The 22,702-nt window shown below is 42.2% G+C and overlaps 1 protein-coding gene across 6 annotated transcripts in view; it reads left to right on the top strand.

The window, feature by feature from the left end:
* BANP (BTG3 associated nuclear protein) overlaps positions 1-22,702 on the top strand; it is a 159,946-nt gene that overhangs the window by 98,450 nt on the left and 38,794 nt on the right. For 3 of the 6 annotated variants that reach the window (XM_050311719.1, XM_050311720.1, XM_050311724.1), the window contains 4 exons: positions 11,594-11,737; positions 14,225-18,032; positions 18,139-18,227; positions 20,296-20,378. In XM_050311719.1, the coding sequence (XP_050167676.1) occupies positions 11,594-11,737; positions 14,225-14,296 (216 nt within the window). In that variant the 3' untranslated portion in view covers positions 14,297-18,032; positions 18,139-18,227; positions 20,296-20,378. Of the gene's footprint in view, positions 1-11,593; positions 11,738-14,224; positions 18,504-20,295; positions 20,379-22,702 lie in introns of those variants that run through there. The other 3 variants (XM_050311723.1, XM_050311721.1, XM_050311722.1) reach the window with 3 other exon arrangements.

The following is a 22,702-nucleotide window of genomic DNA, read 5'->3' as shown; positions in this document are numbered from 1 at the left end:
GGAATGTGATTGTTCAGAAGTGACACAGCTCAGCTGAATTCCTGGGGGTTCAGGTCTGCTCCCACCAGTGCAGAGGAAGAAAATGTGGGATTATTGAGCCCTGAAAATAAAAAAGGGGGATTTGCTCCTCTAAAACGAGTGGGGAGATGGACTCAGGGGTGACCTGCACATCCAACTGTGGGACAGGATGGGACAGAATTCCATGATCTTCCTCAGCTCCCATTCCCATCTCTCGGGATATTCAGAGAGTATTAAATTAAATTGACCCCCAATCAGTCACATCCAGGGTGTTACTGTATGAAAATGGCCAGAAATTTTCCTTTCCATGAAATCCTCAATTTTTCCCAATTGAATTTTTAAACACATTTTGACTTAAATTTTAGTTAAATTGTTCACAGTCAGAGACTCCCAAGCCTTTTAAAATATCTTGTCTGTTCCCTGTTTGCCTGCTCCGTTCTGTCTACCATCATTTAAACTTAAAACTCAAATTATTAACTATTATTGCTGTTTTTGTAACACTGACCAACCGTTCTCTGGGATGTGCAGTGGTTTATTATTTATCTCCAAAGATTTTTTAATCTGACTACAGTTAAAAGGGAGGGAAAAAATTAAATTGACCTTTTTCAGTGCTGTTTCATTCCTGATTTCTCCTGTGGTTTATTTGCTGTACAGTGCTTTGTGTGATCTAATTTTAAAGTGAAAATATGAAAGGAATTATGTCCTAAAATACACAGGAAAAAACAGTATGTAGGTAAATAAAAGTATCAGAGGGAATCCTTGGTACAAAGGTATAAAACTTCCTTTCCTGTGCTTTTATCTTCTTGATATTACAAATGCTTAAATACCATTTAGCACCTCCTTCTTAAATTCCATTTTCCCCTTCTCTCCCAAAAAGCATCAAAATGTGTGAAATTTGGATTTAATGGAGGGTTGGGAAATAACTTGGATTTTCCTCTGGATTGTTCCAGAGGAGAGTGTTGGTACCAGGAGGGGAACAGGCTGCAAAGAACACCTCAGTGTTCAGAAATCAACAATATCGCCAGACATGCTATTTTACGTATTTTAAATATTATAAATATTTCCAGAATATCCGTATTATCTGGGGGTTCAGGGTCAATCCAGGTGTGTCTCTTCTTAATCTGTTTTTTTTCTGGTGTCTAATAAGTTGAATTTTTAAGAGACAAAAATAGCATGTTCTGTGTTAGACACGAAAAAAGTGCTTTTTATGAGCACATACTGTAAGGAATCTTTACATTGATTGTGTCTTGGCATTTTACACTCCCAAGGCAGTGTCTGGAACCATGTGAGGGCTGGAAGTGCCATAATTTGTGTCAGGACCAGAGTTGATCAACTCCAAATGTGGGTTTTTTTTTCATTCCTAAAATTAAACTGAACCCATTTGAAGCCTTTATTCCTCTCTCTGAGCAGCCAGACAGAGAGTCAGGCTCAGACTGAGGCTGTGGAATTATTGTGTGAATAAAAATCTGGGAACCTGAGGCAAAATAATTCATTCCTTAATGGGCTGGGGGAGGAATAACTTTTACTGCCACTCTTTAAACATCTCAGAAATCCCTGTCAAGGACCTTCCCTGTGCTCCTTCCCTCTGGGATAACATTATCAGGTTATCACTTTTATTGCTGCCCCACTTCTGATTTATGTTTTGCCCATCAAAGCTGCCAGAAGATGATGGTTTTCTATACAATTATACATGTTTTATACACAATTATTCTTTCTTTGCTCAGCAGTTTCCTCTGCACGCTCCAGAGGAGTTTCCTAATTCAGAATTTTCTTACCAGACGTTTGTACTTCCCATGGATTAGAAAGAGGAGAGTTTGGAGTTGGTCAGGGAGGAGATTTCCACTTGATAATTCCTTCCTGACATTGTGAGAAAACCACATTCTAAATGGCTTTGCTTGAAAAACTTGGGGTTTAATGGCAAAAAGAAGTCATTTTAACCTTCTAAAAGCAGGATTTTCTGCTGCTCTGCTGAGCTTTAGTTCTGGTTTCCAGTCTGTGGCCACACACACACAGACAGGGCCTGGTTTGGGGGGGATTTTCCCCCTCCTCCTCTTCATTGAGAGAAACTTTTCAGTGGGTAGAACATTAGTCAAGTTGAGCTTAATTCATACAAGTATTGCTGAGCACAAATATGTGCTTCTAGCATTTATTTCAGGTTATAGACTAGTTTTACATTATCCCAGCTGGGTATTAAAGGCAGCTCCAGAACTGGCAGCATGCTGGGGAAAAGCAGATGTGGACTCTAAGAAAACAATCCTTCTGGGTCCCGAGTTCTCCTTGATGTCTGCTTCGAATTCGCACTCCATATTCCAGGGAAACAAATTGAGAGGGGTTCAAAAATGCAGCTTAAAAAATGCTAATGCTGATGGGAAAGTTTAATTTCCCTCTCCAGATTGCATTTGCATCGATGTTAAAGACCTTTGGCTGCCCTGGAGGCTCAGCTGGTAGCAAAATATATATTTCGGGAGAGGCAGAGGGGGGTCAAGCACAGGCTGTTGGTGTCTGGGAGCTCCACATAGGTGAAACTTGGAGCTCTACAGCAAGGTTGGGATTTAGGGCTGGAACTGCTGGGCTGGTTCCTCTCATTCCATCCCACAGCCATGGATTTCCCTGGACACAAATGGGGAAAAGAAGTGACGGCCCAGAACGTTGGAGGGATGCTCTGGAAGGGTAAAACTGCCCTGACAACGCACATATGGTTGGAGTTCAATCCCCAGGGGAGAACAGGCACTCAACTACTGTGCCAATTGTTTTCCATCCCCAAAGCAAAGAGATTTTAATGATTTGTGGCAGAACGGGGTGGATGTGTTACCTAATGGGGTTAGAATGACTCGATGCAGTTTTCTAAGTGGTGCAGGAAGTGAAGGGGATAAACAAATCCCTTCTTGTTCCTCTCTGTTCCCGTTTTCAGCAGCAAAGTTTTGGTTATCTGCTAAAATAGTAGTTTCTCTGGGAATGCTCTCCCGTGCAGAGCTGGTATGTGCAAGCACAAATTTAAAAAAAAAAAAAAAAAAGGATTTAAAAAATCACCAATTTAAAATTATTTAAAAATCACCACCATGGTTTTAACATTTTTTAAAAATAATTTTATTTGTGTTCTCGAGGTGGAATGTAACTGGCAACGCACATTTTTTGAGGGTTTGTGTAATTCTTACATGTTGGGCTACTTGAGAAAAGTAAATAAAGGAGGGAATTAATCCAGTAACCAGGAATTCATTTGGAAAATTGGGAAAGTATCATGTGCAGCCCCATAACTACACGACTTAGGCAAACAAAGTGACACTCTGGTAGGATTCATTTTCATTTTATGACTTGAAATTAGAGAAAGGCCGTTTGCATCATCCCAAAGGCTGCTGTGAAAGAGGCACCAATTCCCAAGCTTTTCTCCAGGGGATTGGAAACATTTGGCCACTTAGTGCCTGGGCTAAAGGGAAGCACATGTGGAGCTCCAGTGCTGAGCAGCTTCTGGTGCCTGGAATGATGTGGCTTCAGGTGGAGAAAATATATGTAATTCATGTCTTATCTGTGAACCTCGGTGGAAGTCAGGGGGTGGTGATTTGTGGTGCTCTGAGGTTATTAAATCTGTCACAAAGATGATAGTTTTAAAAATGACAGTGGATATGTGTAAGGACATCCACCTCCATGGAGGAAATCCATCATCTTTCCTAATTGCTTTTCTTTGGGAACGCTTTTCTGGAAAAAAAAAAAAAAAAGACATCAAACATAAGATTTGCTGAGGTGGAACATGATCTATAACATTTAATATCCATCCCATCTGCTCTTGGTTTGGTCCTCACTGGAGCCCACGGGGCAGTTCACAGCAACACTGGCCTTTTCAGTGCCAATAATTGAAATAAAGTGGATAAAGCTTCTATTATTATGGATTCTTTTTACATGAACTTTCCTAGGAGATAAAAGCCAAGATTAGAGCTATAGTTGGGTATTTTAATTCCTTTCCTACCGATATCCTGTAACCTTTTCTGGGAGTATTTGGAGAAGTCCAGGTGTTCTGTGGTATGTTTTCCATTCTAAAAAACCAACCATTTCATGTTTGTTTTTAGCCTAAATTCTGGAATTCCTATTCCCCTTACACAAGGACATCCCCCCTAGAACATGAAGAGAACTCGTGTCCTGGTGTCCCCCAGCTCTGACATTCCTGCCACGAGACTGGGGGAAAAAGGGAAACTAAAGACAACAGACAGTTCCAAGCTCTGGATTCCTTCCCTGTTTGTGAAATCTGGGAGCATCTTCCTTTAGGTGGGGGAAAAAATCCCAGGAAAAAACCCCCAGTCTGAGGGTTCAGACGTGCTCTTTAACTTGTTCAAGTTTCCACGTTTTCTTGTCCCTGGGATTTTTTTTTTTCAGGAATTACATCCACAGCGGGGTTTTTTTGGTGCAAGTTTCTCTAAGCAACTTATCAATGTAATTCAGGTAATTCTCCAGAGCACTGTTCTCTCATTTAAGTGCTCTTTAATTGACAAGTCCTGGCTTAGAACTTTCTCCAGCTGCTGATTTATAGTCCAGGCTCCTCACCGGGGTTGTTCCTGCCATCCTCCTCCTGCTTGTCCTTCGAATCCATCACGTCCTTCTGACCCTGATGGATAGAACTCGAGCCGGTTACATCAGTCCACAGTTCAAGTGGAGGAGGGAGAATATTAATTTGCTTTTCCTTAGGACTTTTCCTGACCACTGCAATCCTAGAACTTCTCTGTCCCTCTGTGGACGAGCCGTTGTCGCTCGTGCTTTTTTTCCCCATCCATATTTCTCCAAGTTAATGGGATCCTGCCGTGTACAGTAGGAGCTGTGTTTTGTTACCCTGGCTACAAGAGCCAAACTTTCAGATGTTATTTTGCTACAACTTTAAAAAAAAAAATCGACCCTGCCAGTTATGATGTAAACATTTGCAGTTCCTCCTAAATGCCTTTTTTTTTCTTTTCTGGAATCAAAGTGAAATCACCATTCCGAGGGCAAAGGGAGGAATTGGTTTGGACATTTGAAAGCAAAATAACAGCTGTGTGTGATTCTGGGAGATCCTCAGTGATCTACTCTTCCTATTTTTAAGTGGCATATTTACTACCAGCCTCATTGGAAGGGATGGACCTTCTCATCAGCACGAAGAGTCCAAATCCTCCTTTGCATTTTTTTATGAAAGAATTGGATGCTTCTTCTGCTGAAATTGCCTCGAGACTTGAGCAGAATTTCATAGTAAATGCTCAATGTCCTTCAGCATTTCTCCTGACCTTTTGTTTTGAGCATAACTAATCCTGCCAGGCACTGGAGCCTGAGGATGGGCCCAGCAGGGCGACGTTTAAAGCCCTGTTTACATTTATTGGAGTAGCAGGGATTTGCCACAGCAAAATGTAAAGGGAGACAGTCCTTGAGGAGGGAGGGATCCTCTCCCTCTTGGCTGGGTTATGTCACAACAGCGAATTTCCCACAGCCAGATGCTGTGTGAGTCACGGTCATTGCCCGCTGGGGTGACCTCTGGCCGTGCTGGTCACTTGGAGCAGTCGGGGTCACTCGGGTTTCACTCGTTCCTTCGGCTTTTGCACTCGGCAGCTCCACTTGAGGAAGATTTCTTTGACACTGGAGTGTTTTGCTCTGAACTATCCAGCCATTTCTTAACAGCACTCAGTTGTACGTTGAATAAAACCCAAAAATAACATTCTGCTGGAAAAAAACCATGGAAGCCAAAGCTTCTTTAGTACTGCTCCAAAGAGTGGATTATCGTGGGGAGATGGAACTGCCCACTCTGAAAAATCTTCCTGTTGGGAGTCGTTCCTTGATTTTACCCTACTTGCTGCTGACACTGAGCTGTTTCTTCACAAAATGTTGGCATTATGTAGATTTGTGGCTGCCCCATCCCTGGAAGTGTCCAAGGCCAGGTTGGACAGGGCTTGGAGCAACTTGGGCTAGTGGAAGGTGTCTCTGCCCATGGCAGGGGGTGGAACTGGATGGTTTGTAAGCTCCCTTCCAACCCAAACCACTCTGGGATTCCATGATTCCATGAGATTTGAATAATATTTACTGTTCTCAGATTGAATTAACTCCGGAGTTTTTACAAGCTATAACAGAACACAGAAGGCTGAGCTGAAACGCTTAGTTATATATTTCTGTCTCTTTTTTTCGTTTCTTGCCAAAAGATTATGGGGATATATGGAAGAATTTTGGGTGGATTGACTACCTGGCAGTCCCATTCCCATATGTGTGTGGAGTTCATATGATATAATCCGTGGGTTCACCAGAGAAGAGATTGATTAACCAGGGAAGGCGGGCATGAAATACCCAAATTCCTAACTGAGGGAACTCTGACAGGTGCAGGGACATCAGAGCACCTTCTGTGGGACAACTGACATCAAGCTGGGGGTCATTTTTGGGAAGTTCAGCAGGTGAGAAGAGCTGCCAGTGAACCCCAAAGCTGTTGGAGAAGTTTCCGTTCCACTGAGAGGGTCTTGGTACAAAAGCTGAGTCAGATGATCCCGATTTCCTTCCTTCCAAACATCCCCTAGAATGTGATACAGTGAGTTGAGATGAGGTAACTCCTCTTTCTGTAACCAAGTCAGTTTTACTGAAATTACATCTGCACTCAAACTGCCAATTAAGTATAATTAAGTCTTGCACATGTGCTGGTTTAAAGTGGATTTTCAGTGGAACTCTGGGTTTGGTTTTGGTGTATTTTACATCCTTTTTCAGGGCCTGAGCTCATCCCTACTTGAAGTCAAAGGAAGGGCCCTGCTTGGCTTTCTTGGGATGTGACCCCAAAGCATCCTGAGACAATCCCTCTTCCTTCCATGACTTTTCTTTACATCACTGTCTGTCCATCTGGGATATTGAGTTAAAATCAAACACTGCTGATGTCCATGGGAACTTCCTACACCCTGTATCTCCTTTTATTCACATCACATGATACAAAGCTTCATTTAGACTTTTATTTCTCACTAATCAACTTTGCATCCCTTTCAGCCTGTAATAATTCCCAGATAAAGTTTTAATTACCCTGATGATGTTCAACACCAACCACTTCTCAAGGAGCTGGTAGGCTCTTGAGGGACCCTCACCTTGCCCTGGAAGAGGTGTAGACCCAGTGAAAGTCTGAGATACCTTTAATAGCTTCACCTTTGTCTGTTGGTGTTCACTTAATTTTACACAGGTTGCATTTAGCCTGGACAGACTTAATGAATATAAGAGTATTCTGTATTTTTTAATACAGTATATGGAAAAAAATGGTTTCTTTTAGTTGGGCTGTGCTCAGGAAAAGCTCGGGGGGTCAGTGATGGTGAGAGCAGGTGCTTTTTAAAGTAACACAACATAAACTATATTAATTTGATCTTTTTCTGCACCTCATGTTTCGCAGTTCATTTCCCAAATTAGATGTGAACAGTTTTCAAAGACCCCAGAATATTTTGTGTTTTTCTTTCTTTGTTTTGGTTTGAATTTTTTTTTTTTTGGCTCATTGGTTTCTTGGGAGTTTTTCTCTGGGGCTTTTTTTTTTTTTTTTTTTTTTGGTTTCTAAAAAAACCTGGTGCAGGGAATGTTCATAAAGATCAGGAACCTCGACCACACTTTCCCTTTCAAATCTTCCCTCAGTTCTTCACTCAACACCTCGTTTTTCTTTGCTCAGGGTCTGTTACAGCATTTCCCTGACGGCTGCAAATCCATAAAATCCCAGTGCTGGGAAGTGTTGGAGCTTTGCTGACCACAGTCACTCTCCAGAGGCAGAGGCTCGTTCCTGGTGCTCCCTCAGCCGTGTTTTCCTTTGGGATCACCAAAAGGAACCTCTTGGGAAGGAAGTGGGTGTTGTGGAAGGACCTCAAGGCCAGGTTGGACCTGACTTGGAGAAACCTGGTCTGGTGGAAGGAAGGAGTCAGGGGAGTGGAACTTTATGAGCTTTGGTGTCCCCTCCAACCCAACCCATTCCATAATTCCAGGATTCCCTGAAGGTGCAGGTGGTTTAAATCCACCAAGCCACGCTTTGCCATCACTGATCTCTCTCCACCCAACCTCAGCAGGCAGAAAAAGGGACATTTGGGGGCAGTTTCAGTTTGAAAGTTCAAACCCCAGTAGCTGCAGTCGTGTCCAGGGGTTTCTCCAGGCACATCCAGGGAATGTGGGAGCTGACAGGGCTGAGCAGAGCTGTGGCCACAGCAAAGCAGCCGAGATGTTTGTTCCTTGTTATACAAGGAAATATTGCCCCTGATGAAAACACTCTCAGGAACGATCCGGTTCATTTTTCCACCCTCTGCGGAGCTGAAATCCATTTCCCTTTTCCTGCCTGTTATTTGGGGAATGTCAAGGAGGTGCTCCCAGTTCTATGGCTCTGCAGGGGGTTCCCTGATGAGGTTTTGACAGATTTAAGGGCGTTTTTGCACGGTTCAGCTCCGAAATGCGCAGCAGGGACAGTTCCCCTCGCTCTGAACTGCTCTGAGTTGGGTTTTTATTTATGCTGAGTTTATTTTGGTATTGGCACATTTCATGTAAGGAATAAATTTCAAATTTAGGTACAAGTTGTTGTTGGATAAGGGAAGGTCCCCAAGTAAAGCTTTAGAAAGTAGATCAGTAAATTCCCAGTGATACCAGCTTTGAGAGCAGTGGATAATTTTTATTTTGTTTTCAGTTACCTTAACTCAACACGCTTTTATTTTAAGAGAAATTAATGAGGACATTAATTACATAAATTACCTTAATGTTACTAAAGCTTCTGTCAAACCTTATGCCACAACACTGTATATTGAATTTCTATTGTAATATTGTAATAGTTGAGGATGGGTGAGTGGAGCAAGTGTCCTCCACTCTGGACTTGTTTCCTTGTGTTGGGTCTTGCTCTGCTTCATCAAGGGAAATTAAGAACTACAAAATTAAACCTTTGGACTTGAGTCTTGGATTTTTTTCATACAGCTCCATTCTTTTGCCCCTGCCCCTGCCTGCTCCAGCTTCCTTAGGGAATGCCAAGGTGTTGGAGACCTGGATTAATGTAAACCTCTGATGTTTTCAAAGAACTTAATAATTTTTGATACTAAAGAGTTTTTGAGTTCTAGACCTAAAGACAGACTCTAATTGCCCCAGATAAACTCATCCACGAGCCTGTAAATCCACAAACTAAATGTTTTGTTGGCAATAAAATGGTTTCAGTCTTAAGGCTTCACAAAGAAAACTTTGAAGACTGGAAAGAATCAGGTAGAGGGACTTATCTTTTTGAAGGGAAGGTGTTTATCAGCAGAGCTTCTTATCTTTTCAAGGAGCTGTGTTTGCTGTTTGAATGTGTTTTGCCATCAGTGCCACAGGATTTTCAGTGAACCTTGTATAAACAACCACTCAGCGATTCAAAACCTCTCTTTATTTAAAAAAAAAAAAAAGAAAATCATATTTTTTTACATTCCTGCAGTAGAAATGGGGAAAAAAAGACACAAAATTCTCAGAGTGTCTTGGTTTTGAGCCTTTTATAGGTAGGCAAACATTTGTGCTTGCCTAGATCAATAAAAGGGCTCACAACAGTAGCAAGAATGTGTTTTAGAAGGTTCAAAAATGTCTTTGGGAAGGTTCAACCTGGCAAGGACCAGCCTGAGGAATGGGCCTGATTTTGGTAAGCAATTTTGAGCTATACCAAAATATTTACCTGGTTGTGGAATTTAAAGGCTTAAGTTCTGAACTTCCAAAAGAATAATTGTCAGTGATAAGTAAAATCAGCAGAGGGTGTGATGTGAGTTGAACCATGCTTGGAAACTGTTTGAATAATTTTGGAAGAAACTGAAAGAAAACATTAAATTTTAATCTTTTTTAAAGAAAATTCTGTTTCCTGCCCTGGCAGTTGAATGTTGGATGGGAACAATTAGTTGTGGGATAAAATGAGCTTGACATGGAAAGAAAGGGAGCAGAGAAAGTGGCTGGTTTTCATTATTAAGACTAATTTTATTAAGTTTTGTATGGCAAACATCTCACTGAAGAAGGGATGAAAACCAGAAGTTTGGGAGATCAATAATTTGCATGTCCCAAATCCTCAAGAGTTTGAATGATAAAGGGAAAAAAAGAAGGAGAGGGGAGGTAGAAAACCCAAAGAGGAAGGCAGATATTCAAGTCAGTGTGGTGATACAGTTGGTACAGTCACAGAATTCCAGAATGGTTTGGGTTGTAAAACAGTTTCTGTGTGAGAAGAACGGGGGGATGGAGCTTGAACAACCTGGGCTAGTGGAAGGTGTCCCTGCCTGTGGCAGGGGTGGAATGAGATGAGCTTTAAGGTCCCTTCCAACCCAAACCATTCCATGATTCCATGATAATGGAGTTGAACAGTCACTCACAGTCATGGTGAACTTCAGAGTTCAGAAATAAAAGAGAAACAAAACCCCACTGAAGACCTACAGGTGATAAACAGAGATGTGATGTGATCCCAACAGTCTGTATCGTTTGGTTCCAACACTAACACCGTGGGGTGGGAGAATTTTGCTCGCTCCTGTAAAAACAAAGTGCAGCATCCTTTGCAGTTTGATGCCAACTGTATCCCAGAACCCCCAAGATCCCATAAAATCCTGAGCACGCCCCTCAGGTCATTTATTGGGGTCGCCTCTTCTTGCCTCCCACGCTCCCCAGAGAAATTGTGGTCCACCCCCTCCTCCCTGGCCACCCACCCTCAGATCAGCTGAGAAATCAGACTTTGGGAAGCAAAACCTTTGTTAGGAATGTTATTTTTGCTCTTTGTTCTCTTGCCTTCCTTTGAAAGGTTCCCTTTGTTCGCTGCGGGTCAAATGCTGTACTTTAAAAATACATCCCTCATGGCACAGAGAAATTAAATTAATATTAATTAATGTGTCTATTTTAGCTGAATGTCAAAAATGGCAGCAGGGACTCGTCATTATTTGCAGACATGTATTTTATTCTGATTTGTGTGTCAAGAAGTTTCTTTTTGATGGTCTTTGGTGTTGAATTTGGTTTGGTTCAGGAGGTTACAGACACTGAATGACTGGGGTTTATATATCTATATATCTATATACTTATATATCTATCTATATATATGTAGGGTTTATTTTAGAACAATTTCGTTGCTCTGGAAAGGAGATGTGGAGCCATTTTGATTGTTATTATTATCCATAGTAATAAAACAATATAAAAGTAGCTGGTTTGGTTATTATCTGTTGAAATCTGGGCATAAAAATAACACTTAGGAAAATGTATAAGGAAAAGAAAGGAAGAGAAAGGAAGGAGAAGAGTAGAAAGATGCCACCCCACCAGGGGGTCCTGCAATGAGACCTGATTATTGCAGTGTCGATGTCTGTTGGTCAAAGTCTTGATCCACTGGGGTGGAGGAAGACCCCAGAACACAAAGTCCAGTGGGTTAATGTGTGCTCAGGTGCAGGAGGGCAGTTTTACTCTGATGGAACTTGTGGATCATTCACAGTCCTCTGGTGGAAGAGTCTGGCCCTGCTGCTCCTGCAAACGGCCCCTTGTCGGAGCCATTTACCAGGGACATCCCAGTCTCCCACAGGGGCTCTGGGACGACCCAGTTGTGAGGAGCTGCCCAACTGAGGTCTCTTCCAGCCATCCCCACCCTGGAATTCCGAGCAGTGACTCCCTGCTGTCCCCACAGGTGCTGCAGGGCGCTCAGCTCATCGCCGTGGCGTCGGCCGAGCCCGCACCCGGGGGGGTGGATGGATCCCCACTCCAGGGAAGTGACATCCAGGTCCAGTACGTGCAGCTCACACCGGTGACAGACCACTCTGCCACCAACCAGGTATGTCCAGGTCTCTGTTTCACCATCTGAACGTGCTTAACTTGACTGAAACATCCATCACATGTCCTGTATGTAAACCCACAAACAAGGACTTCGTGATCCTTTTTCCAAAACATAAAAAGAAATACCATTTACATAATTTTTTTTTAAAAGATAAAAATGGTCTTTTGCTACTCCCTCTTCTGTGTTCCTTCTCAGTGCCTCTAGAGAACAGTTATTTCGGTCATCATTGTTTTCCTGTGCCCTTGAAGGCTAAAAGCCATTGCAAAGGACAGGGCAAGAAACGTGCCTGAATGCAGCCAAAAAGGATATTTTAGACTGAGGTTTCACTTAAAAATGTTATACCCTCCCTGACAGCAGTGTTCCAGTTGTTTTGATCAACAGCCTGGATTTCCCACAGCATCTGTAAGTGAACACTTGATCCTCTCCGTTATGGTGGAGGAATTACTGGGTATTTCTGTCTTTTTTTAAATCAGTTTGAACAGTTGTGTGGCTGAGTTTAGAAAAAGCATGTCATCAACTTGAAGCTTTGGTGACAACGCAAGAAAATCGACTTAGAACAGTTGTAAGAAGTTTTTCTGAAGATGGTCACGGGTTGTTTTGCAAATCCCACTTCCTGGGCTTCTGTTCTGGAGGATGCCAAGTGCCTGTGGAATTTTTTTTGCCTCCTGAAGATTTTATTCTTAGTCAGTTGTAAGAGTGCTCTGGACATGGAGAGTGTTGCTACAGGGATTGGGCCTTTTATGGATCCACCATCACTGCTGGTCCTGTGCAATTAATAAATCATGGAGTCATGGAATAGCAGGACTCACAAGGATCATGAAGCCAAGTAAGTGAAGTACCCAGGCAGCAGGGAGTGAGAGGTGTTTCTCCTGCTGCTGCCCTGACTCCAGACCTGGAAAATACTCAGATTTACCTCCCATGGAGCTTTCCTGGGTGCGTTCCTCGTGCTTGTCCTCTCAAATTTAGCAATTTGATAGATTTATCACCACTTTGACAAAAATTTATTGAACAATTCAAGCAATTTAAGCAAACACCAAATCACCTTTCAAGTTGAACAGGATAAAAGTCTTGCAGCCACGTGCAATTACTGACAACGAGGCAGAGATGAAGAGAAATAATTTGAAAAAAAAAAGAATCTTAATTCAGGAGCAGCACTTCATGATTTTGAGCCTCTGGTATTTTTATTTGAATAAATAAGTTGTGACTGTGTAGTAAAATCTGAAGGATGGGAAATGAGGAGTTTCCACCCTTGTGGATCATCCTGCAGATCCAAGGCTGAGGGCACAAAGCAGGAGTTCAGATCAGACTATTTCATAACAGAAATACTGTCAGAGATGTAATTCTGTATCCAGGGTGTTACATAAAGCAAATATTAGATGTGTTTATGGGGGGAAAATCCATCACAGGCAGATCTCTGGAATGTGAGGGAGGAAAATCCAGAGAAATATCATTAAATCCTTGCCCTTTGCTTGGAGTTTTATCAGTGCTTGTGATCCTGGCTCTGTCAGGGGAAGGTTTCCTGGGTGTGAGGGGCTTTCTCCAAGCCAGTCCAGCTGTTCTTAAGTTTATTTTACAGCTCCAAGGATGGAGTTTGTGTCAGCAGCTCCTTTTCCTTACTCCAAGTCACTTGGCTAAAAGGGATTTTGCAGTGGATTATCCTTCCCCGGCACTGTCAGCCCACTGAGAGGAATTTAATTTTTAAGGAGACCTCCCTTGAGAGCTGAAGTCAATTGTCTTTAATTGTCTTTACTGTCAATTCTTTCATGAGGGCTGTTCTTCCTTGGAAAGTGAGGAAAATCAGGCTGGCAGGAAGGATTTTATTGGAGGAAAAGTTGACTGTTGTATCTTTATTCTCATTTTACACAAAATAAACACTGACTGCAGTGGGTGAAATCAGCATTTTTAGACCATATCCTGCAGCAATGGGGAAATTCCAAGCACAGGGCCAACAGGGAATTTTACTCTCCTTACCTTCAGCAGTTCTGTCACTCCAGGAATCTCTCCTGGCTCTTCCATGATCCCCTTGGTGGCCTTTTCATCCAGCTCCATATTCCCAGTGTCTCTCCATACCTTGAGCTGGGCCCAGCCCTTCCACAGTTTCATGTGGTGCCAGACAAAGGGTTTGTTTTCTTTATTTAGAGCTGGTTCTTTCTGAGGAAGAGAGAAGGAATAATTGTTTCCTAAGTGCTGCTCCTCATTGTAGATCTTTATCATAATTGCATTATTTCAGCCTTCTCCTTCCAGCCTGAAGGTCTGTTTCGCCTTCAGGAGGACCCCTGGTGTTATTTTTGGTGCCTTTGTAAGTGTGTTCCCATTCCCACTCCATCACAGAGCCGATACCCACGGGGATTTTGCACTGGGATTTTTCCACTGGGACATACGAGAACTTCTTATTAGTACAACAAGTTCCCATTCCCGTGGTTACACCAATGAAAAGCACTTTTAGATTGATTTGATTTCCTGCTGTCCCCTTTCCCTTCGCAGGGCACCGACAGCCTTCAATCAGCAATCCAGCCAGAAATGCAGATAGAACACGGGGCAATCCAAATTCAGTGAGGGAACTGAGGAACACTGGGAGCTGTGGGTGAACCACAGGCAGAAATGAAGTGCAAGAGGACAAAAATACCTCTTAAAACCAATGGTCACACCTCAGACATCTCCAGCCATGGCCTGGTTGTCCTCACCTGGAATAACTCACACCCTTCTACTTCAGCTGGAGCTGCACCACACCACCAGTGAAGATCTGGCCTTCAGGAGAAAAAATCAGAAAATCAAGAAAGAGGAAGAAAAAAAACCCCACCAAACCTTGCAAAAAGACAGAAGGAGATTTAATGCATCCAAACTGTGAGACTCAATTCCTGCTCACCTGTTTCTTCTGTGAAAAAGGCCCTTTGAATGTCTGCAGATACCTTAGGAGGTGTATTGCTGCTTTGCAATACTTGCTTTACCACATAGAAAAGTTCCAGAGCTCAGCTATTTTTCACTGTTTAAATGGCTTTTTTTTTATTTGCTATGGTGTTTATAACAAAAAATGGAAAAAATATTTAAAAAGAGGAAAATTCCCATGGCAGCAAGTATTGGCCTTTTGCTGGTGTTTTCTGTTCAGTGTAATGAAAACTGTACTTGCAGAAGACTAACAATTTTGTTTGTACTGTTGCTTAACTACTTTTCTAGGGGAAAAGGCTTTAAAATGCTGTAATTATGCATTTCTAATGGAAAATAAATGTGTATTTATGAATAGTGCAGCTCTTAAGTTGCTCTGCTGTGGGGTGAGGATGGTCTGGTGGCTGCAGGAGTGGAGTTCTGGAGGAGCTGATGCCACTTGCAAGCTGTACTGGAAGTCACTTTAAGTGTCTAAGGAAGGTCTCAATCTCAGATCATTTCATTACCTAAATTTTCAGTGCAAGAAAAACGGGATGGTTAAGCTTTGGAGTCTGCAAATCATATTTATACAATGACTTTATGAAATTTATGGTAAATGTGAACAGTTCTGAGCTCTCTCCCTTTTAGTTCCTCCTGCCTCCTTTGTCCAGCAGTGCCTCAGTTTGGGATTCATCCATCCAAAAGTCTGGTATCCACCATCCAGAGCAAGGTGAAACCCTCTGTCCTCTGAAACCTCTGGGAAATTTGGTATTGATTTCAACAAAGCACCATTTTCCTATTTGCTAAGCTTGAGTAGGAAGGAAACCTGTTGGCTGTAACCTGATTATTATTTAATGATTTTTTGGAAAAATACAGACTTTACTGGGGAAGGTGTTGCTTTGTATTTGATTTTCAGCTGATTTCTATATGATTGTTGCCAATATATGGCTCATAATGCATTGAATTTAATTAATGAATGAGGCATAGCCACAAATTCCATATTGTTGAATTCAGGATAACTTGTATTTTGATTTTTTTTATCTTATGAAAAGAAGGGTTAAGCCCAGCCAGTTTCTGGGAATGTTGTCCCTGGGAAGTGTTACACTTTATGTATAAATTCCTGCCTCTCTTTAGGATGTCTCTTGACTCAGGAGCACAATGCAGACTGAACCACAGCTTATGGAACACAGGGTTTGTACCAGGCCAAGAATTTGGCTGCTCTTCAGTTTCTTTTTATAAAAGTGTTTCTCAGTCTGGGGTATCTTTGAAGATCTTGGCATCCAAATAGAGGCCTAAAAATAAGCAAGGCCTGTACATTTTACTGTGGCTGGTTAAACACAGAATTCCAGAATGGTTTGGGTTGGGAGGGACCTTAAAGCTCATCCCATTCCACCCCCTGCCATGGGCAGGGACACCTTCCACCAGCCCAGGTTGCTCCAAGCCCTGTGCAACCTGGCCTTGGACACTTCCAGGGATGGGGCAGCCACAGCTTCTCTGGGCAACCTGTGCCAGGGCCTCCCCACCCTCACAGGGAAGAATTCCTTCCCAATATTCAGTCTAAACCTGTTTTCTTTCAAATCCATATTTTTTCAAGTATTTTTTTTTAAGTCCATTCCCCTTGTCCTGTCAAATGGAGGAGGAGAATCCTCCCCCTCTGCTCTGCTCTGTTTCGTGGTACAACTAAAATTCTGTTCTCTTTGCATTTTTCAGCTCAGGTACGAGATCAGATTGAGTTCAGGACATGAGATTGAGTTCAGGAGGTTCCCTTTAGCCACCAGACCTGCTGCAGGCTCAACTCTCTTCTAAAACTGACTCTAAAGGTGTATCAAGGGGTGAAGTAGCTGATGTAGATCCCAGGAGAAGGAAATCTGCTCCAGTGTGGAATGGAGAGTGTCAAATCAATTGGAATAGGTAAGGAGAGCAGCTCAGTAAGATCCTCCACTGCATCCAGACTTTGAGGTCCTCCAGATGGGAACGTTCCTCCACGTTATGTCCATGTTTACAGGAGTCTGAGCTGTGTTTGTCCTTCAAAGTGAAGAGTCTCCAAGAATGGTTGATGGGTTTTCTGGGCATCACAGCTGTGTCACCTACAAATAAGTCATTCCCAAAAGAGTCATTCGGGAGTGAATTCCCTTTTGGGAAGTGGTCTGGGAGGTTCTGTGCAGGGTGAATTTATGTCCATACAGAGTTTATAACAAAACCACTAAGAAATCCTAAAAATATTGTGAGGTAACAAGGAATCAGCATCTTCCAGGGGTTCTGAGGGTTTGCCTGGCTCTGAGTTCTGGCGGGTTGGTATTGGTTGACCACAGATGTGGTTCTGTCCTTGAAGACAACTTTCAGTGGGTCAACTTGAAACACACTCCCATTATGTCTCCTGTCACTCACAGCTTTGTCACTAATAAGGTTCTTTTTCCCTCAACAAACCATCCAAAATCAACATTTTTAACTCTTCTTTTCCTCCTCAAGCTGCTTTTGTCCAGGAGAAGTTGAGAACATACGACCAGGAGCCTTCAGGGAGACGTTTCTTGTAAGGTTAGACTTGGATCAGCTGCGTGTTTTATATTTAATTGATTTTAATTCACCTTGTGACCTGCAGAATCCTGTTTTCATGGGGTTGATTTGATTGAGTGCAAGAATGTTTCTGTGTCCAGGCTTGGGAGGGAGAAGAGCCTCTGGTTGCCCTACTTGGTCCTTGGATCCCACCTGAAAAGGTGAATTCTTGAGGGCATCCATGGTCCTGATTTAAAACTAATCAAAATATTCCATTTTGATGGATTGCACAGCCAGAAATTGGTCTAAAAAAAAGTGAGGGAGTGGGTGATTTCTTTCCTGGTTTTCTCTTTCTTCCATTCCTTGTTAGTTTTACGCATTTTTGTCTTGCAAAACAAATCTATAAAAGCCATCACCCTCCTGTGACCCAAATAAACTGGAATGTCCTCATTAGCTGCGTTTTTAGGCATTTCAGTATTGACAGTTTGCCTGTAAAGGAAGGACTCGTGGCCAAAACGTTGCTGTGATGCTTGTCTCCCTCGTGGAGATCCTGGTGTGTGAATATTCTCTGGTGGCCCTGGATTTTATTATCCACTTCTGTGGATGCAGAGTGTCATGTTAGAAAATACAGTGAGAAAACCAATACCTAAAAAAAAAAACCCCAACCCTAAATCACTCCATGATCTCCCTCTACACCAACTTCTGTTAGCAATCAGTATTCCTCCTGAATTCCTAATTATCCAGGCACTGCAAATTCTGACGAGAATTCAACAAGAACTGTTTCCCATTATCAGGAGTAAGAATGTTCCTTTCATTCCCGGCGATCCCAAAGCTCTTCTGGAAGCTCTGCTGGTTTAGATGAGCCCTCAGCAGTCAAAGCTCATTTCCTTGGATGGAGCTGGGAATAAGGAAGTCGTTCAGCTGGAATCATATTTGGGTAAACTGAGCTGGCTGTTCAGCGCTCTGCTACAAACACACAGACCTGGGGTTGCTGCTGAGCAAGGTTTGACTCATTTAAAGGGTGTTTTATGCCCCAAAAATAGGAACAGCAGCAGCAAGTGGAGGCAGGAGGAGCCGTGCAGAGCCCACAAGCACTTTGGCCAAGGCAGAGTCAACACTCCTCATTCTAAAGGTGATTTTTAATCAAATCTTCTTCTTTCTCGTGATAAATGGGATGGAACTGGATGAGAACCTGTTTTTCCCCATTTACAACCTCTCATACAATTTAAATCTCTCTGTTTGATTATTTTGCCTGGTTTTAAACTTGGGTGAATTCAAAGTTTTCTCCTCTTTTCTTCCTCTTCAATTTTTCTAAATTTCCTTTTTGCAAAGGAAAAAAAAAAGTCTTTTAATGATATTTAATAAAATTTTATATTTCAGGCAGAAAATATATCCTATATCTATTTTAAAGGGGTTTAATTCATCAGTATGGATTTTTTAATTAACCAGGAGGCTGAGAAAAATTCTGTATTTCTTCTGGTCCCTCAAGTTAATAATCTGTGGGTTTGAATGTTTAATTAAACAGTCCAGTTTCATCTCTGGATGATGAAACAGTCCATCGTGTTGGGTTATGAGATTATATGTTATTTAATCTTTTACTTAATAGTTCATTCCAGATTTTTTCTATAAAACAGAACAACAAAAACCTGGATGGAAAACTGAGTTTAGTCCAACATGGTTTTCTTTGTCCCTCACTGTTCCATGGTCTGGGTATTTATGGTATTTAAAAATTAATGAAAATCATAAACATCCCCACGTTCCACACTGATTCCCTGCTTTGGGAATCTTTGGGATTGCTATTTTCCAGATGCCCCGGGCTTTGTTTGCCAAGCAGGATCTGAGAACTGAAGCAAAGACACTGAAATCAAAGGGACTTTACTCTTTTATTGTTCCCATGGGGAAAACAGATCTGCTGGACTTATATTGCAAATAATTTGGATTTTAAATGAGGAATTATATGTTCAATTTACCACTGGCTTTCTGGGAAAAGCAGAAAAAAACCTGGGAGCTGCCCAGCAGTGTTTGAGTAGCTGAAAGGTGCATTTCAGCTTGCTTGATACATTTAGTTAGTTAGGTAGTTATTTTTCAGTTAGGTAGTTATTTTTTATATATATTATATAATTTTTTATACTTAATTATATAATATATTTTATATATGATATACACACATATAATTTATATACACTATAGATATTGTTTATATACATATTTATATATTAGATATCCTATATATGCCATATATATTATATATACTATATGTATTCTATATTATACATTATAAGTACTATATTATAAATACCGCATACAGTATTTATAAATACTACATGTAGTGTTTATTGTGTACATTATATCAATACAAACATATAATCATAGAATATATACACTAGATATACAACAATATTTTATACAAGAAATATTACTTATTTTTATATTCATAATGTATACAACAAATGTATTTATTTATTTATTTATAAAACCCTTGGTCTGCTGGATTCTAAGTTGCACTTAACAGGACAAATCAAGCCATTTTAGACCTTAACTCTGTGCACATGAAGATGCTCCTTTACTGGGCTTAGTTACCAAAAATGCCCCAGTTGGAAAGTCAGTGTTTGCTGTTAATTAATAACATTTTCAGTGCTTGCTGTTAATTAATAACATTTTCACTGAATAACCAGATTTTTCCCTGCTGTTCCCACGTGGCAGCAAAATGAAACCTCCCTTTGCCAGCGCCAGGTGAATCCCAGCAGCTGCTCCTGGGAATTCTGCTGACCCCCACTTTAGGCTGCCCATGGCTAAACTCACTGTTTGATGCCATTTCTCCCTAAAATTCCTGTCACAGCCCTCTTGGGTTGGCCCTTCTCCTCTCATCCCAACTGGGACTGATTTAACCAGCCCCGCTGGTGGGATTTGTGAGGCTCAGCTCCGTGTCCCCTCCCGGAACGCCGTGCTCTCCTCGGACACATGTGCCTTGCATAATTCCTGTTATTTAACAGCAAGTTTATTACTCAATCCTCCTTCAACTCTCTTAATCCCCCTGCTCTAATGGGCTCCTGCCTCCTCAGCAAAAGAACTTTAAAAAAACCCCAAATGTTCCTAAAAGAGGAGTGAGGAGTCCAGGGAAAAAAAGAGGAGTGTTTTGGTGCTTTGGTCTGATTCCTCCTTTTCCACACGCTCAGGTTGCCTTTCCCTCCTCTCTGCAGTGAAACGTGGTGGTTCCCAGGGAGAAGTTCACACAATAGTGCCAAAAATATCCCAGTTTATCCCAGGAACAGCAGCTCTGGAGGTAGGCAGGGGCAAGGGGGAGATCTGGGGTTTTTTTCATCTTTTTTTTTGTTTAAATTTTGTTTATCCCTTACTGTGTTTTTAAGTAGTTTGTAAACATCTGGGGCGATTTACATCTGGTTTGGGTTGTGCCTGGAAATCCTCTGAGTTTCGTTAAATTGACCATTAGAATGAAAGCAGGAGCTTCTCTGGCAGGTTCTGTCTCAGAATTTTAGAAAAATAAACAGTAATTTTAGAAAAATAAATAGTCCATCTCCACACTTTCCCCCTCTGACATTTTCCTACGTTGCCATGGGAATTTTCTTGTGTGGCAAAGGGCTGAGTGCACCTTGGTGTGAGCGAAAAGAATCATTTCCTTTTGTTTTCCTTTTCGTAAAAGGTGGAAGGCATTCATTTTTTCTGCCAGAAAATCAGCTTTGTAGGAATATTCCCTTAGAAAACTTGGAATGTCTTTGCATGGATGGACAGTTTTCCTGCTGAATCTTTGAGCAAATGCAGCTCACTTGGCACTGAAAAAGCTTCATAGACAGCCAGTGGCTGAACACTTTGAGGCAGGTTTTCATTGTGTGGTTTTGCTTTTATTTTGGGTTTTACCTGTGTCATTCCCAGTGTGGAGCTGGGAATCCCAGCTCTGTGCTGCGCAGAAAGGAGCCTGGAAGAAGTGTGTCCTTGGATTTGAGCTGCTTGATGCTCTTGGCTCTAAATCTCTGATCAGTGTGCAGATTTGGGTGAGTCGAGGGTAAGGTTTAAAAAGCCCCGGATTGGACTCCTGGGGAGAAAACACTGGCTGGGAAAGAGCTTCAGTTTTGGCAGAGAGGGAATTGCAGGAACTTTAAAGCAGTAAATCCAGGTGGGAGAATGAGGCAGAGAGTTTGACAGTGTGTGGAGGAGGATTGATGACCATGCCAAGTGTTGGCTGGTGGATTCCTCACCTGTGACAGGAATGAGAATGTGCTGGGATCTGTGGCAGCCTGGCACACTCTGATAGGTGTGCAGGGGTTATCCCAAGGGATGCCCCTGGTTCCCACAGTCTGCAGCTTGTCCAGGCTCCCAGCGATGGATCCACACAGTCCATGGTCACTGGATCCATTTATCAGGAAATATTCCCTCTGTTCTCTTCCTACGCCAGAAAGCACAAGCCAATAATATGTGAAATATCCTAAATTCATAGAATCATTTTGGTTGGAAAAGACCTTTAGGACCATGGAGACCAACCATCCCCCAGCACTGCCACGGCCACCACTCACCCATGTCCCCAAGTGCCACATCCACATGGCTTTTAAATCCCTCCAGGGATGGGGACTCCACCACTGCCCTGGGCAGCTGTGCCAGGGCTGGACAACCCTTTTGGTGAAAAAATTGTTCCTGAATTAGGGAAATGTTGGTAATAACCTCTCCTAGAAGGCTTCTCCGTGGTGATGAGCTGAAAACAGATGCCCATATGGAGGTACCAAGTACATCAGGAAGGGTGTCAAGCGATTGTCTGTCACTTGCTCAGATGTTCTTGTCTGAAGTTCTCAATGTATGAGGGTTAAATTGAGCTAAAAGTCCTTTTTTTGGGACCAGTGAAACAGAGAAGTGGTGGGTTCTTGTGCACAGACCTTGTTTGTGGATGACAGCAAATGTCTGGGTGATCTGGGAACCAAGGGAGGAGGGGTGGGGCTGATCAAGACCCTAAGAGAAAGAATTCAAGGCAAAAACAATTTAAAAAAGCACTGAAATTCCTAATCTTTTGGGACTGGTTTCTGAGGGTCCATAATTAAAAATACCATCATTAATAAGAGCTTTCTTACAGCACAGAGTTAATAAACAGGGAGCATCTAAGAAAATATGAGTGTTTCCTCATAAACTTCTGCCATCCCACCTCCTTTTGTACCCAAGATTTTGGTGGTGTTGATGAGGCACTTCCAGCAGAAGGAGGGTTAAGTCCATGAGAAGGGGGTGGAGAGGGAATCCCAGCTTGGAACTTGAGACTTTCCAGCTGAGAAAGGAGGATTCAGAGATGCAGACGTAATCCTGCAGCTCTGCAACCAAACTCCAGTGGCAGAGGAAGTCAGGAAAAGCACATAAATAACTCCACAGCCACAGTCACTGTAGGGCAGGACATAGAGCTGTAGTGCCACCACTTCCTCCAGGGTGAGTATGGAAAAACTTCCTGGCTGAATGCTTGCAATTGGTTTAAATACTTTGAAATGGTTGGGTGTGAAGTGCAGAAATTGAGGTGAATTGGGGTTGTTTGGTGCCAGATCAAATAGATGCTCTTTTACCTAAATGCAAGTCGCAGGTTTCCTTGCAAACAGCCCCCAGGAATGGGGGTGTCTGAAG

The sequence above is a fragment of the Myiozetetes cayanensis genome, unplaced genomic scaffold, assembly GCF_022539395.1.
Source record: "Myiozetetes cayanensis isolate MyiCay16 unplaced genomic scaffold, myiCay2020 scf16, whole genome shotgun sequence".
NCBI classification, from domain to species: Eukaryota; Metazoa; Chordata; class Aves; order Passeriformes; family Tyrannidae; genus Myiozetetes; species Myiozetetes cayanensis.
Note: the sequence above shows the minus strand (reverse complement) of the source record. Positions and strands in the feature narration are given on the sequence as shown.